Raw genomic sequence first — 16,721 nt, 5'->3', positions numbered from 1 at the left:
CTAGTAGCCAAATTAAGAGAATGTATCCTTAAGATCCACAAACTTAATTTGGCTCATTAAATAGAATTCGCTCAAAATCTCTCCAGTAATTTCTTATTATAAGTAAGTAACAAATATGGAATTAGACTGGAGAAAAATTGTTTTCTTTATGAAATCTGGATAAAAACTTTTTACACATCCTGGTAGCCTCGACGGCCATTGGCCGGATCGTGAAATTTGGTAAAGTCCAACCATTCGCTCTAATACAAATATTGCAGCTACATCGCTAAAATACCGATACTTGTGAACAACAAGTCTTGGCCTTTTAAACTGGATGAACCGCATTGAACAACTTTGATTATCAAGAAAGAGACGAGGATCTAAATTTTGGCTATTTTGGACGTTAAAGGCCAGCTCAAATTTTCCTTAACTTTATGTAGTAAAATATCAAAAGTGGCTCGTACTCACAAGTTAAACTGCATATCAGCGGCAAGCTCCATCCTTCCACTCTGAGAATATGTAAAAATATTTGGCCGTTCTCTACTCCTTCGATTGTTGACAAGGGGCGAAACAAGTGCTACTCGGCGGATTTCGCCATGTTGTCATCATAACAATTCGAACCAACTTCAGTACCAAAAAGAGGAGAATTTTGTTAGATCACTAGTACATTTATCTCGCAGCGAAGGAAGAAATCACCCTGCAATCCGCTTTAATCTGAACGGAAATTATCACGTCGAGATAGTCCATTTTAGAGCAACTTTTACAGCCACATATCGATCTTCTACTGCACGCCATCTTGGTTTTAACATCCGCTGACCAGTTTAGTCGGTCAGTATAAAATATGGACTGCGGACTGCGGACTGCGGACTGCGGACTGCGGACTGCGGACTGCGGACTGCGGACTGCGGACTGGGTATAAAACACGGACTGGGGTATAAAATGAGGACTCAAACTGCGGACTGGGTATAAAACATGGACTGCGGTATAAAATGCAGACTAAGCATGCAAAATGCTACCAAACGTGACCTGATGTTAAAAATAGCTAGAAGCAAGGCTAGCTCGATAAAGTTAGCCTTTTTTCCTGCAGAAAGCCTGCTCGTAGGTTACAGCAAAGTACTGTCAAAACAACTTAAAATTCCTCCAATTGTGAGGAACTTAAAATTTGTGTTTGTTTCATTCGTTTTGGTCTTTGATTCTTGAATCGGAGTTGCAGTGGAGACTCGACTCAAAACTTTATATAATGTTGTCGATTTCATTACAGATAACTCGAACCTTCTCCGATCCTCCAGGTGGTTTTTTCCCTAATAATTTATTACCCTTGCTAACTCGAACTCCCGATATCTCAAACCTGTTTCGATCTCCCTTGAAGGTTCGAGTTAGTTATCATCATAGCCCGGGGTGGGGGGGGGGGGGGGTACTCCCTATAATGGCCTATACGGGGAGGCTCCGCCCAAAAGGCGTACCTTTTTCAGGCTTCAGGTATATAAAAGGGTAGGGATTTCACGAGTTTAAGTATATGAAAGGGTATGGAAATCTGTCATTTGGCTATTTAAAAGGGCCTTTAATTAAAATATTTCGAACAAACGCAATTTATGGCTGTATTATTTTAATTTAATAGGCGCTTCATAAAAATGACAAGAAAACGTCCTATTTTAAGTCCACGCCATGTTTCTTAGGTATATGAAAGGGATACCTTTTCAGTTAAAGGTATACGAAAGGGGTACAATTTCTGTCAAAAATGGTATATGAAAGGGTAAGGGGTTAGAACTTGGGGCGGAGCCTCCCCGTATAAAACTTTTTTTGAGTATTCCCCCCCCCCCCCGGGAGCGGCAGGCACGTGAGAATTTGACAAACAATCCTAATTTGCATGACAATGAAAACCGGGTCAGACGTTTTTCCCCGTATGTTTTTCTCTTCTGCCAGTAGAACTTTTTAGCTTCTTCTGTACTTGAAATTTCGTACCTCTTTTTGGTATTACAGGAGTCTGAGGGCCTGTTTATATGGAGGAGAGTTGTCCCTGGTAGGAGGGTTACCCTCCATACCGAGCCACCCCGGGCGAGAGAGCTTTTCATACGTTTCTTTATAAATAGCTGCGAACCGTTTATATGAGAAATTGCAAAGTTGACTCGGGGGGCAGGGTGACCCTGGGTGGAGGGTCACTCGCTTTGAAGGGAGGGTGACCCTGGGGAGCGAGCCAACTTTTTTCCATATAAACAGTTTGGTTATTTTTGCCTCGCCTACCAGGGACAAGTTGACACATACGAAGCATGCGCAAACGCTAAAATCAGCAAAAACAAAAGTGCAGATAAATTGAAATCAAAGTCGGCGGTAAATTAGTCCAAAAAATGGTCTTGGTCGACGATTCAGCGTTCCTGATTTTAGAAAAAGCAGACATAATAGATGTTTCAAAACAACTCTCGCCAGTCTTATGAACCGAGAGGGCCAAGTTTTGGCTCGGTCAACAGGGACAACTTTCTCATCTAAACGCTCGGCAAAAGATGGCTCGGGGGAGAGGGTAACCCTCCTGCCAGGGACAACTCTCCTCCATATAAACAGGCCCTGAGGGGTGTTGAATAAGCGAATGGCGAAACGTGAAAACAAACCGTGTGTTAGTGTAGCGAAAACAAGCAAATTTCGGCAAAATTCGTACGTGTCTGTCACGTGAAGCCAGACGATAATCCTCTCAACATTCGAGTTAGGAACCGGAGTTTTGAATCGCAACATCGACGCTGCCGTTTTAACAAGGAATAATTCATTTCGAAAATGGAATGTTAAAGAAATAAAATTCCTAAACGAAATAATTTACTCTTTTGTTGTTTTGACTGTAAGGGGCTCCGTAAGGTAGCTTGTTTTGACTGTATTAAGGAACTTTGCAGAGGAAGATCATAATTGTTCGTGGTGAATCCCTACAAGTTCAACGGAAGACGAAACGGTAAACTTTGAACAAGATTTATTCACTATCTTTGATAACAAACAACAGTGCAATACGGGGCGACAACGATAACAAACGTCACATACGCCGTTGCGTTACATGAATCATCCGCACAGTTTTGGCACGAACAATAGAGACATTTAGATTCAGGTTTTCGGCTATAAACGTCAAATCGCAAAGGTCTAGGAATCACGTGACCAGGCCCCGGGGTCACGTTTGAAGTTTTCAACGTACGTTTTCGACGGCAAAAGGTAGCTTTTTACGTTGGTGATTTCCCTCAAGGTTTCTTCTCTTTTATTTTTTTTTAGTTATCTCACGTATTGATGCTATAGATATCCGAAGTAGTTATTTGTCAAGACGCAGAGAAAAAATTCAAGTTGAAAGAGTGCAGATTGAGCATTTTGTCTTCTTTTGAAAAACAAGCACTTGTATATGTCAAAAATCCAATATGGCAGCGGAAAGCTCGCAAGTAAATTCTCGGAAACTCACCGTATATTTCTCAAAAAACATCCAGTGGAACGGACGAATGTTTTGAAGGCGAACCAGTCAAATTTCAAGAACGATGTGAGCGTTAATTAAGGTAAGCGTCTTCTTTCACAGATACCGAGCAGAGCATTTTTTGAGAGAATTGTATTTATCGTGAAAGAAAAAATAAATTTTGATTTTGCGGTGAATCTTGACGAGCAGTTTGTGTGCTTTTCTTCGTGCCGCCTTCAACAACCGTCAATAAAAAAGCGGCGTTAGACCGGATTACTGGTAATTTTGAATTTTAGAATTTGACAAGTCATCTTTCCTTTTAGTTAACTTGTTTTCTACGCGAATTTGCTCGAGGTTGGAGACGTCTAGCTAAACCGGTGGAATTTATGATACCTCAAACGCCAAACAACTAACCTTAAACGGCTGTTTGCGGTTTGCTGTTAAAGTAAAAAACCTGTAGCTAAATTGTTTTGCTCAAGTATACATCCTTGAAGGGATGTCGTTATTCGCTTTTAAACGCATTTTATATGCTCAGTCCGCGTTTTATACCGTAGTCCGTATTCTATACCCAGTCCGCAGTCCAGTCCCAGTCCACAGTTTGAGTCCGCATTTTATACCCCAGTCCGTGTTCTCCGTGTTTTATACCCAGTCCGCAGTCCGCAGTCCGCAGTCCATGTTTTATACTGACCGTTTAAACTGGTCAGCGGAAGTTAAAACCAAGATGGCGTGCAGTAGAAGATCGATATGTGGCTGTAAAAGTTGCTCTAAAATGGACTATCTCGACGTGATAATTTCCGTTCAGATTAAAGCGGATTGCAAGGTGATTTCTTCCTTCGCTGCGAGATAAATGTACTAGTGATCTAACAAAATTTTCCTCTTTTTGGTACTGAAGTTGGTTCGAATTGTTATGACGACAACATGGCGAAATCCGCCGAGTAGCACTTGTTTCGCCCCTTGTCAACAATCGAAGGAGTAGAGAACGGCCAAATATTTTTACATATTCTCAGAGTGGAAGGATGGAGCTTGCCGCTGATATGCAGTTTAACTTGTGAGTACGAGCCACTTTTGATATTTTACTACATAAAGTTAAGGAAAATTTGAGCTGGCCTTTAACGTCCAAAATAGCCAAAATTTAGATCCTCGTCTCTTTCTTGATAATCAAAGTTGTTCAATGCGGTTCATCCAGTTTAAAAGGCCAAGACTTGTTGTTCACAAGTATCGGTATTTTAGCGATGTAGCTGCAATATTTGTATTAGAGCGAATGGTTGGACTTTACCAAATTTCACGATCCGGCCAATGGCCGTCGAGGCTACCAGGATGTGTAAAAAGTTTTTATCCAGATTTCATAAAGAAAACAATTTTTCTCCAGTCTAATTCCATATTTGTTACTTACTTATAATAAGAAATTACTGGAGAGATTTTGAGCGAATTCTATTTAATGAGCCAAATTAAGTTTGTGGATCTTAAGGATACATTCTCTTAAATCATATATTGCCGTTTACACGCCATTAGATTTGTAAAAGAAATATTACGGGCGAATTAAGTTGAAATGTACACACACACACACACAAAATAAAAATTACCGAAATGCAGGCAATTGTTGGTCCTATTCGGGCCTTAAGGTGGCCCGCGGGTATTTATGCGGCTGACAGTTCCCTTTTTTAAGCCCGTTTTAAAACGGGAAAACATGAAGCGATTGCTTAGATCTTTGAGAATCTGAAAGAATAATACTTAAAGCTGATTTCCAGTCCGTACTGCGCAGACTCGGGGTTTGTTTTCGTTTTTGTTTTGAATCAATTTTTCCGACCGCTGGTCAAGGGGAACATGGACTCTGGGTACGAGATTGGTTTTGAATTCGTTGAAACGTTACACTTCGATGACAGCATACATGAAGTTTTTTAGTCCGCCATTACGGTTCGTTTCGTTCAAGAATTCCCGATGAGCTGAAACGTCGGTTTGAAATAGCGTCAAGGTTCTTCTACCCGTTATTATTTGTTCTACAAGAATATCTGGCGTTAATAATGAAGAAAAAGGTAAGTTTGTGACGGAATTTTTAGTTTTGCTTGTAAACAAACCTTCGTGTGAGGCTCACATAAACATTGCAACCGAGATTGCGCAGTACGGACTGAAATTTCATATATAAAATGATAAATTGTATGGCGATCAAACGTGATTTGTTTAAGTTATGAGCGATTTTCGGAAGCCTTCGTTTTTAATAAAATGCGATTATTTTTAAAATGCCACGGTGAATTTTTTTGTAATTGCCCCAAAATGCTGCCAAACAGTTGAAGTTTACTCACAACAACTTACAGGAAAATCCACTCCGTAGATTTCCTGAACGAGCGACATCTTTATTTTACATTTAAAAACTGTTGTGTTATGCGTCTGTCTTGACCGTCGCATAAATGTGATACTTATAATAACCTAGTACCAGTCAGTTTTGAGGCTGATGTCACCTTAATCTTGTATGTAAAAGTTAAAAAGATCGTGTATATACATCAAATGTTAGCAGTCAATAAAGATGGATTGTTTTCAGCCGAATTTTTGAAAATATCAAACAAATGACGTTATTTCAAATTGTGAAAAATTTGTCGATTTACAATACAATACAATCTTTATTTAACGTGGTCAGCAACACTTAGCTAAACAGCTAGTTTTCAGGTGCGCCACGAAATAAAAATACAAAATAAAAAAAATAGAAACTTCTTGGAAGTGTATAAAAATGAATTAAGCTATAATTAAGAATAACTACGAATTACAATATTGTCTAACTAAGATTAAAAATATAAAAATTTAAAATTTACAAATTAAAAAAAAAAGATTAAAATTTTATTAAGTATATCTCCACGATTTAAGGCCATATTTTGTTGAATTTACTTTCGGAAGGTCCACAATTGTGTTGCCTCTGAGGTTATAGGTGGAGCGTCTTGTTGTTATAAATTCCCGCAAGCTTGCAGGACCGGCATCGCTAGCTAATATCTTAAAAGATTTGTTTTGCATTTTTTTTTAAGCTGCAGCTAGAACAGGATATTGCAAAGGTTTGTGCCGAGTTTCAGCGTATTTCGTTCATACGGTTTGAAGAATTTCGGTCGCAAAGTCAGTTACATTTGCCTACCAAGTTCTAATCGCTTTGTAAACCCCGCATTTCGAATGAAATTATTCTGTTGTTGTTCCAAGAGAGGTGTTACGTCCAAATTCCGCACGATCTTCTGCCGTCAGGGAGTTCATGTGCAGGAACGGTAATTATCATTTTAGTAGTAACTATTTTAGGTTGTGTTTTTTCCAGCCTTTTGCGCCCGGCTTTTGCGTCTCACTTGTTTCTGAAGGGCACAATAATAAATGATATGCAGTATTATTTTAACGAGGACAAGTTGGAAAGAGCCGTAGTTTGGTGAAGACCGTGGTCTCGAAAATTTCTGCGCTGTAGTTTGAAACCTCTAAAATTTGCCACATCTCTCGTTAGTGCGGTTTGTTTTGGCTCATTTCGATTTAAAATGATTGGTTTGGAAGGACAAGCTTTGACAATTATCCGTGAAGGCGAATGACTTCTTGAATTTAACTAATACTGTTGCACAATGTATTGTACGAATTACAGTGTCTGGCTTTGCCGAAAACTGTTGTAGCTTTACTTGGAGAACGAAGAAGGTTGGTTATTCGATTTTGTGCTGTAAACGTTATGCTTCTTGCATTTTATTGATCTAGCGCTTTGTTTCTTGAGCTCGATGATGTTTTATCTCCCGTCTTAACTCTGTTGAGTTATATTTGGAACCGCATGTTTCAAATTCGGTCATCCGGATATCCGATATAATAATTTATGTGAAAATTAAATCGATAACAGCAGGATACTGGAACACGATTAACGTCGCCAAAACACAGACGTTCCCTCCCCGATTTTTCTGAGGGGAGCGGCACGGCTGTACACAGGCTATTATCTATTTGCTCGATTAAACGCTGCAGGGGCGTTATATTTGAAAGCCTTTTATAATAGACTACTACATTAAAACAAGAGAGGATGAGGGGATAGAGAGGTACTCTCCTAGTCTAAGCCTTGGGATATGTCAAAGACAGAAAAGTTATATTTAGCCGCGTGCAAAACGGTGTCTTTGACATATCCCGGCCGACGCCCTCTAAGTCCCTCTCTGTCCCCTCATCCTCTCTTGATTAAAAGTAGAACTTCGCAAAAAACATCAACAAAACAAGATAAATTGTTACCGATGTTGCAATAGCCAATCCGCCACAGCCGTTTATTTACCTTAATCAGCTTAGCTTCCAGTTGATAATCAACAAAGTGTTTTACATGTCCGCCGACGCAGTTTAACAGTTTCTTTAGAAACTCATAACTTTGTTCATCGAAATCGTGTTACCGAGTTCTTCGCTAGTCGAAAAAAAAAAATTAAAAAAGGATAAAAAACTTTAAGTTGAACCGGACTGAATGATTGGGTATCTCAAAAAATATTTGCCACTTTTGTTTTTCTGAATAATTGTGACAGACGACTGATTAATAAGATTTATCTTTTGCATGTGAGATGCTGTTCAAAGTATAGTCTTGATATCACGGCTTTAATTCATGGCGGACAATCCAAAAAGAGTCTACAAACAGAAATACGTGTTTGTTCAAACTCTACGTCAAAATCATTCCGGTTTTTTTGGGGAAACTGACGCGCGCAACAAACTTGTGAAAACATCTTTTAAAAGGTGCGCTAAAGCTGTTAATAAATTAATGATTTACAAAGCCTACTGTTGAGCATGATTGTATCAATTTTGATTAGATGAGATAATTTGAAGACTTTTCTCCTAAAGAGACCAATTTTTTTTGAAAATTCATGCACACAAACATGTTCTAAAAATATAAATTAAGAATTGCAGGAGGGCGAGAATAGAAAACCCAAACTCCTTGGGAATCCGCCGCGTCAAAGTATCAAATGGCATTACGTAACAGCTTAAACACACGGTGTAACGATCCTAAATATTAGTTCGAAATATAGGAAAAATCAACAAAAACGACTTACTTCTTCTCTTCAGTGTGCAACTTGTATATCCGTGGCGTTTTGGGCCGTTTTAAAGCAATTCCACTTTATTTCACTTAATTAGGAGATCAAAACAGTGAAACTAAAAACTGGCTGATATCGCGGCGCCAAAACGCCGCAAAAACACAAGTCACGAATTTCTTTTCCATAGTTCGAAATCCTGAGTACGATCGTGACATTTTCAAACAAACTCTTATGTTGTGGCTATTACGTAATGCTTTTTGATGTTCACGGCTCTCGAATAGTTTAGGCTACCCGTGCTGAGGGCGAGATGTGCGAACCTATACTAGCTATGTAGGTTTTTTTTTTCTACCAAGATATTTTTGAACTTTTAATTTATGTGAAATAAGGTTATTGTCTGTTTGGTTCAAAGTATGCCGGCTTATTTCAAGATCCCGTGACATTTTACAGTGTGAAACGAAAAGGAAAGAAATATATATTACCAAAAAGGTCCCAGTATTGAGTCTGATGAAGCCGGTTCAACAATCGCCTTAGGTCCTGAATAATGTACAGATGATAAAAGTGAGGTTATAAATAACATCTGAAACTCATAAAATTTGGTCCGAAAGAAGATAGGGTTTTCTTTAACCGGGGGGACACCCTAAAAATATTCTAAGAGTGACCCCGGAGACGTTGTTCGGTGTTAACTCGGAATTTTAAGAAAAATGTTTGAAGAATTTTCCTTTTTCCTTTGGTCAATGAAATGCTTAACTGTAAAACAAGGAAACACATGGTAGAAATATAAAGGAAAGATGCTGGAAAGGAAACTCTTCATTTTGTTAATAATGAACTTAATCAATCTTGTTTTCCACATTTGGGGACTAAATTTGAAATATAATATTGAAGTGATAAGGTGAATAGTAGAATTGGTAGAACTTTTTCGACTACCAACCATTTCTTTATCAGTTTTTATATTCGCGGGAAACAATTGTATATCCTATACAGCACAATAGACGGTTCAAAATTATGCTTAAGTTAAAAAATCTACCTGAACTTGTATGCCATTAATTTCTAAATTAGACATGGTCAAGCTAAAGCAGTGGCTGAATAGAATGAGAATAAATATTGCATTGAAATAAAGTGTAGAAAGCTTACCTTTAGGACATATACACAGCACACACGTATATTGCGAAGAGTTGAACTACCCACGTCTATGTAAAAACATAATACAGCCGCGCCACCTGGACGGTTGCCAGGATCAACAGTTTAATGCTGTAAACACCAAAAAGCAATTTGTTTCACTGTTGCATAAACGAGTGGCTTATAAATACGCCGTGTCATACGCTGGCTTTAAATGTTATATTTCAAATATAGATATATAATCTTTCTAAGTGATTAGGCGAGGCTCAATAAGACAAGTGGAGCACATTTCAATTAACGTCGGGCATTAAGGCAATTTCTTTATGAGGGCTTATTAGCATTTTAATTATATTTCCGATTTACATATAAATTCATGATGATCTTGACAGCTGAAGTGTTTTAAAGTTTTCAACCTCCAGAAGAGTAAACTACCGGTACATCGTAATTTTCTCGCATAGATCAATCAAGCAGGATGCGAAAAAGAATTAAGAAACCAAAATGGGTGGAGAAAATAGCCGCATATAAATCGGGCCCCGAATTTTTACACGGTCATTTTTGTACTAGTTTCCACTATTTGTCGTTTCTCACTCGACGGTCTTATAAAAAAAGTAAGGAATACTCGTAGACTACAAAGCACAAACACAGTTCAATCGAACAGGGACGGGAATGGAGCCAAATTATAGAACCATAAAACAAACACAACCTTGCCTTCAAAATAACATAGTTATTTTTATACCCACTAAAATGCCCTGAAACATAACCAAGCAAACATAATTACAAAAAAAAATGAATAATTGAAACTGCCATGAAAGATCCGCAAATTTAAACATGAAAATCGCAAATTGCATTCCAATCTCTCCGTCCTTTTGTCCTGTGTTATATCCTCAACAACATTCTTAGACGATCGTTTTTATCACCAAGGGCAAATGCTAGAATTCGCGTATGAGAATGCACGAGCATATCTAAGCACTTAGGAGCACTCAGCATTTATCCATATAAGGAAAAAAACTTGTTGTTTTCTAACTTCTAGATTTCTGTATATCGTTGGCAAGTTATAACGAGTTAGCTTCATTTATATTCTGTCTCAGTGTTATCTTTTATTTTTATAACTGAAATATGTACTGACGTATACGATCACATATTTATCTAATTGCGGGACAAAAAGGCAAAGAAGCCACATCCCCCTTCGATAACCTTTTGGAAGATGGTTATTTGCCTAACAAAAAAATCCCACGCTTAGTCAGTTCAAACAAAAATCCGATATGGCACGAATCGCGAAGTGAAATAGGAGTCAGATGATAAATTTTCCTCTGATAACAACATCATGAAAAGAAAGAAAAAACTAATTCATCGCTCCTTTTGTTGTCAGAATGCAATAGCACCATGGACAAGTATATCACTTAGCTCAGAAAAGTTTAATGATTAGAGCAGCAGTTTATGGCTGGCATCACCTAAACTCGTTCCCAGATCTCGCGGGTGGGCAAAGCCGAAGGCGAGATCTGGTCATAGCGCATACCCGAGACAATTCTAAGGAAATGCCAATCAAATGAATAACGAATGCTTAACCAATCCCGTCTTTCCTGAGATGATATCTAGCAGAGTATTTTACCAAAGAATAAAGCAGAAGGCAATCATGAAAGCTTTAATAGTTCGGGTAAAATATTTATTTGATTTAAAAAAGTGTTTATTCGGAACGGCCGTTACGTGCAATGACTGAGACATGTCTAGATTGTATGCAAACTTGATCGGGTGACGAAAGTATTCTTACGGCGGATTCTTTGTTTTTAAACATCATTATTCGTTAGAAATAGCTTTATAATGCTACGAAGAACTGAGAAGAAATCTTCTTAACTTTTGAGACCGACTGTAAACAACGAAACGTCCCAAGAATGGTTATATTATGATTGCGTGCACGATCTCTAATTTTCCTGAAAAGCAGACATTGAATTCCCTTAAGGCCCTTACAAGTCTCGCAACTCACGTTCAAATTTTAGCGCTGTGACAGCCAAGTTTTGAAACAGCCAATCAAAAAATTTAAATTTTCTTAGTTGACCAGATCTCGCCTTCGGCTTCGCCCACCCGCGAGATCTAGGAACGAGATAAGTCATCATCATCATCATCATCATCATCATCATCATCATCACATCATCATCATCATCATCATCATCATTATCATCATCATCATCATCATCATCATCATCATCATCATCATCATCTTTCAACAAGTAACTGACCTATCCGTGTTCGTATTCTTATTGTAATTATCAACATGTTAAATAGAGTATAGCGATCTGGAGTTATGAGCAAACACAGTCAGTTGCAAATAAACAGTGTGTAAACAAACAGAAACAAATACCCCATTCACACCAGCAAAACATGTTTAGTTAAACCGGGTTTAACAAAATAAAAATCTGAAATACTGAATTTTATATATATAAGGCACAAATTAGCTTTACTGTGCGACTACTCCAACCAAGGGCACCTGACAAAATCTGTGCAAAATAGGGAAGGAAAAACGCGGGATGATGGAATTACATCATGATTGTCCTACGGTATATGTTAACAATAGATTTCCCACAAATTATGGATCTACACCAGCTGCATGTTACAGAAGTTACAGAAGCAATAAATTTGTGACCATTTTTATTGTTTTAACAGGCAAACACTATTGGTCAATTTGTGAAGAATTTTCTTGGGTGGCCTTGGTTGGAAATTTTATAAAGGCATTTTTTAATTTTTTATTTTTTATTTTAATTATCGTTTTCAATACACTTGGTTGGAGTAGTCACACTGTAACTTGTGTTTTTATTGTGCTGAATGTAAAGTAGACAAACGTCAGTTAGCACCTTCAACGAAGAAAACAATTTGAAGCCGTGTTTAACTAAACAGCTTTTAAACGTGTTTTAGCTTTGGTGTGAATGGGGTAAAAGTTTATAGAAATAGCATGCATAACGAAAGGATCTTTCAATAGTTTTGTATTTTCTTTATACTAATACTGAGTTATCTGTCGTAAGGGTTTGTAAATGTGTCCTACAAAGTGCGCAAGAGTACTACCTAGACAGACCTTGTTGTCATCATGTAGACCGATGATGAAAGTAGTGCACTTCTTTTGTTGAAATCTGTATTTAACGGACTCTGTGAAAATGCTACCTTTGCATAACGTCGTTGTACTCAGTTTAATTGCTCACTAACAAAAAATATATATAATATAAATAATTATTTATTTTTTTTTTTTTTTTTTTTTTTTTTTTTTTTTTTTTTTTTTTTATCCTTTTTAAAAAAATTTAATTTTTTTTTTTTATTTTCCTCTCTTTTTTTTTTTTTTTATTTTGGTTTTTTTTTTTTTTTTATTTTTTTTAATTTTTTTTTTTTTTAAAAATTTTTATTTTTTTTGGCAAAATTAAATGGTTGTTGTTGTTGTAACTAACACCGAAAATATACTGCCTCCAAAATGCCAACTGACTGTTCGATCATTTAATGTGATCTTATTTTGTACCTATCCGTCAACACCTTAGAGTAAGCACCTGAAGTCGTCGAAGGTGCTATTTTTTTCAGGCTAAAAAATGCAATTGTTTAAATTGCTTTCACACTACGATGATCATTTCATTCATATCATCATTTATCCGCAGTTCGCATATATGTCTTTCACTATATTCAGTTTGTCATCTACTCCACATGCGGGACATTAGGACCACAATTGACCTTCTCCCAACGTATCAAGGCTTCATAGCTCATTTGGTAGAGCAACGCACCGGTATTGCGGGAGTTCATGGGTACAGTTCAAATCCCGTTGCAGCCTTGAATTTTTTTTTCAGGCTAAAAAAATGCAATTGCTAATTGCTTTCACACTGCGAGATTCATTTCATTCATTTCAGTACCTATTCGTGTTGGTGCACTGGACATCTTGTGTTACTATTTTAGGTCTATCTTGGACAAGAGTTAAAAATTAAAACCCAAACTTTTCTTGTTTTTTTGTAAACAGCCTCGAGTTTTGCTGTTCCGCCACTTAACGTTCTGTTTGACGTGTTCAGGCTATTGTCGTTTAAGTGGCAGGTGTCACACGACTTGTGTTACCATGTGTCACACTTCCGTCTCCGGTGGTGGCCGTGACGTTTGAAGTAGCTCCAAACGTGAAAGGAAGTATTTTCCTTAGCGCTTGTTTAAATTTGTCATTTCTAAAGGCGTGTACCAAAGGATTCAAGCAAGAATTTACACTCAAGCAATACAGAGGAATCCATTCTTCTACCGCACTTCTGGAATAAATTGATATATTTTCATTGCTAGATTTTATAAGTATCATCCAGGCACCCAGCGATAAAACAGGCATGAAAAAGAACACCAAGTTAGTCCCGACTAGGACGGCAATTCGCTTGGCCAGAGTAGACTCTCGCTGCACTCCCATTTGCTGACTGGATCGTTTGACAACCAAGTAAATGTGGACATACAATGGGATGGTCACCAGGTAAAGAATTATTCCTATAGAGCCCATAGCAATGGTGTAACGGGTTTCGTTTGGAAGGTTCTCATCGTAAATAATTGGAATGCAAAGGTAGTTTCGGCGATACATCTTGAGGTAAAGAGCGGCAGACATCAAGGATGCTGCAACGATCCAGTTAAAAGCAATCGCTCGGGAAGCTAACCTGGGTGTCATGCGAATGTCAGGCTTCATGCTGAAAACTATACAAAGGTATCGCTCAAGAGTGAGTGCGACAGAGGTAATGGACGTTGTGCATTGTCCAAGAATCCAAAGAGATCCAACTTTCGGACAAAGACTGTCTGAAATGTGATGCAAGTAGCTGTAGGGGTTGCTCACAATGATAGAGGCAATTGCAACTGAATATAAACAGCTTAATGTATCGCCCAGAGCTAAATGACTTACGAGTACCAAGGAAACATTCTTTCTTAGGGTCCTAGTCAACAGAATGTTAAAAAACACAACCAAATTCAGGCAGCCTCCAAGTATTCCAAAGAACAATTGCCCTGAGATTACGCGTTGGGTGACATGCCAACAAGAATGGGAGATTGTGGAATTAGTTTCTTTTTGACGAAGACAATTCGATAAACTCTTACACTCTCTGACGAGGAAGCGATGTCTTGCAAGCAGCACAAGGAAATCGCTTAGCGTGTAATGATAAGTGATGCATGAATCAGGACCAGTCAAATTGTAAAGTGAATTGTTAAATATCTTGATTTCGTCTTCGCTAACGTTTTTGATGAGCCAACAGTCCAAGCATTCAGCAGCCCAGGATACATTCCTTACTTCCTTTAGTCTTGGTAATTCTAAAAGATATTTTTCTTCCGGTCTCCATCCCATGTTCCCTTGCACATCGATGATCATCAAAGATGGTAGGTGCAGTGTGGCACCACGGGTATTCCATAATTGGAGACTATTTCCTGTCAGGTTTCTAAAACATTAAGAGAGCATATAAATCTCAAATCCACTGATCAGTTATGCTTGAAGTCATAGTTTGCGGTTGGACTGTATGTCATATGGATTTGTGCTTCTCTTTCCTCTAGTGAATCTTTCAAATACCCCTTTTATTCCACCCACTTAACCACCAAGCCACTCTTCCAACCACCCGGCAACCCACCAACTTACCCACTTTCTTGGATTTATAAATCCGAGGAAGTGGGTAAATCCACAAAATCCATTAAAATGGATTTAATGTTTTTAATGGAGGAATTTCACCCATTTTAGGCATCCTACTGATGATGAATGGTTTTGGAAATTAGATAATTACAAGGACGACTATTGTGTTCGTGGTCTGTCTCGGGGCGATCTGTCTCCTTAGCACTCAATCATTCACTCGCTCGGCGCTCAACAAACGAACGATCCAAGTTAAACTGACCGACATCCAGACTGTTTGACCGACTGACTGACTGACTGATAAATTGATAAACTGACTATCAGACATACAGAGCAGTATACAGGGACAGACAGACGGACAATGAATGAACGAATACCTTTATTTGTGTGTGGATACCGAAAGAGCAGTTACATAAACACTTACTGGGGACACTACAAAAAAAAATTAAAAACGATAACAACATCTTTATGTTCTGATAAAATGCTAAAATTAGTAAAAATGCTTTTTACAAAATATAGATATCGATAGATAGATATATATATATATATGAGATAACATACAAGAAAGGAACTCGAACAAGAACAAGATAACATGATAAAAACTCAATACATTAAGAACTACATAAAATGCAATTGGAGTAGACAGATAGAAAAACAGACACAAACGAACAGGCAGGCAGACTGACTGATTGACATGTAATTGACTTACTAACTAACAAACAAACTCTTTAACATACAAACATTTAAGAAATGAGTTAACTATATATTTTAAGTTTCTTACAGTGTTTGCAGGGAATACAGTCCGCTAAAAGCGTCTTTGTGAATCACCTTAATGTTGTTATACTTCAGTGACCTTCAGCAAGATAAAATTGTCTATATGTCAGATCATATACCATTGATCTATCCGCTGGGAACAGTACTGATTGATTGGTAGGGTGGATACTGAGCGACTGTCCGTTTTGGTAGTAGTTTGCCAGTGGTTTGACATAAAATACTGACAGACTCGGTTATTTAAGAAGCAAGTGCCCGAACACATCAAATTAACAGAACATAAGGGAGCAATAGTCGATATCAGTGATAGCGAATCATTCCAAAACTAATTTTAGACTAGCTAGGTAGATCTAGATTTGATAAAAAATAAATGAATTTTATCATGTACCAGTACGGATCGATGTTCAATGCAAATGGCCGATATAATCGCCATGCATGCATTCTATGCAGTTATTACCTGAAACTGGCTCTAAAAGAGTTAGCTGTGGAACAGAGGCCTGCAAAAGAAACTTACTCCAGCTGAGTAAACTCCTTACATCCTCAACTGATGAAAAGTCAGCATAAAGGGCGTGGTTTACAGCAAGAAAAATTGTTAGAAAGAGACATTCAACACGAAACAACTTACAGTTTTAGGAGATTCGCGAGGCCTGAAAAACTGTTTGACACTAACTCTTCCAACAGGTTTTGAGACAGTTCCCTTATTGTCAGGATAAATGAGAACATATGTTAATGGGTCCGCAGGACCCATGTTGATAGCAGTTTTTATAACTGAAATAGTCATCCTGCATAAATATGTTTATGTATTATTATTATTATTACTATTATTATTATTATTATTATTATTATTATTATTATTATTATTATAACC

The 16,721-nt window shown here is 37.7% G+C and overlaps 2 protein-coding genes across 2 annotated transcripts in view; both read right to left on the bottom strand.

The window, feature by feature from the left end:
• The window catches only part of LOC144662309 (melanocortin receptor 3-like), an 89,167-nt gene extending 80,264 nt beyond the window's left edge, over positions 1-8,903 (bottom strand). Inside the window, exon 1 of the mRNA XM_078523097.1 lies at positions 8,859-8,903. The gene's annotated coding sequence lies outside the window, so the exon portion shown is untranslated. The remainder of the gene's footprint in view (positions 1-8,858) is intronic.
• Positions 8,904-12,160: 3,257 nt separating this feature from the next.
• Positions 12,161-16,576, bottom strand: LOC144646188 (thyrotropin receptor-like). Its single transcript, XM_078505736.1, has 5 exons — positions 16,479-16,576; positions 15,864-15,935; positions 13,624-14,900; positions 13,547-13,569; positions 12,161-12,196 (listed from the first exon to the last, which is right to left on the bottom strand). The coding sequence occupies exons 1-5, from the start codon at positions 16,574-16,576 to the stop codon at positions 12,161-12,163; spliced, it is 1,506 nt and encodes a 501-aa protein (XP_078361862.1).
• Positions 16,577-16,721: the final 145 nt, after the last annotated feature.

The sequence above is a fragment of the Oculina patagonica genome, chromosome 1 (assembly GCF_052425735.1).
Source record: "Oculina patagonica isolate OP01 chromosome 1, crgOcupat, whole genome shotgun sequence".
Classification (NCBI taxonomy): Eukaryota; Metazoa; Cnidaria; class Anthozoa; order Scleractinia; family Oculinidae; genus Oculina; species Oculina patagonica.
This window is presented reverse-complemented; position numbering and strand designations above follow the sequence as displayed.

Bases quoted from the DNA above. Each gene is read 5' to 3' on its own strand.
- LOC144646188 (XM_078505736.1), bottom strand. From the start codon at position 16,576: ATGTTCTCATTTATCCTGACAATAAGGGAACTGTCTCAAAACCTGTTG. The intron at 15,936-16,478 runs GTAAGTTGTTTC...ATCTTGCTGAAG, and splicing joins CTCGCGAATCTCCTAAAACT to GTCACTGAAGTATAACAACA. The intron at 12,197-13,546 runs GCCACTTAAACG...TTTCCAACCAAG, and splicing joins ACACAAGTCGTGTGACACCT to GCCACCCAAGAAAATTCTTC.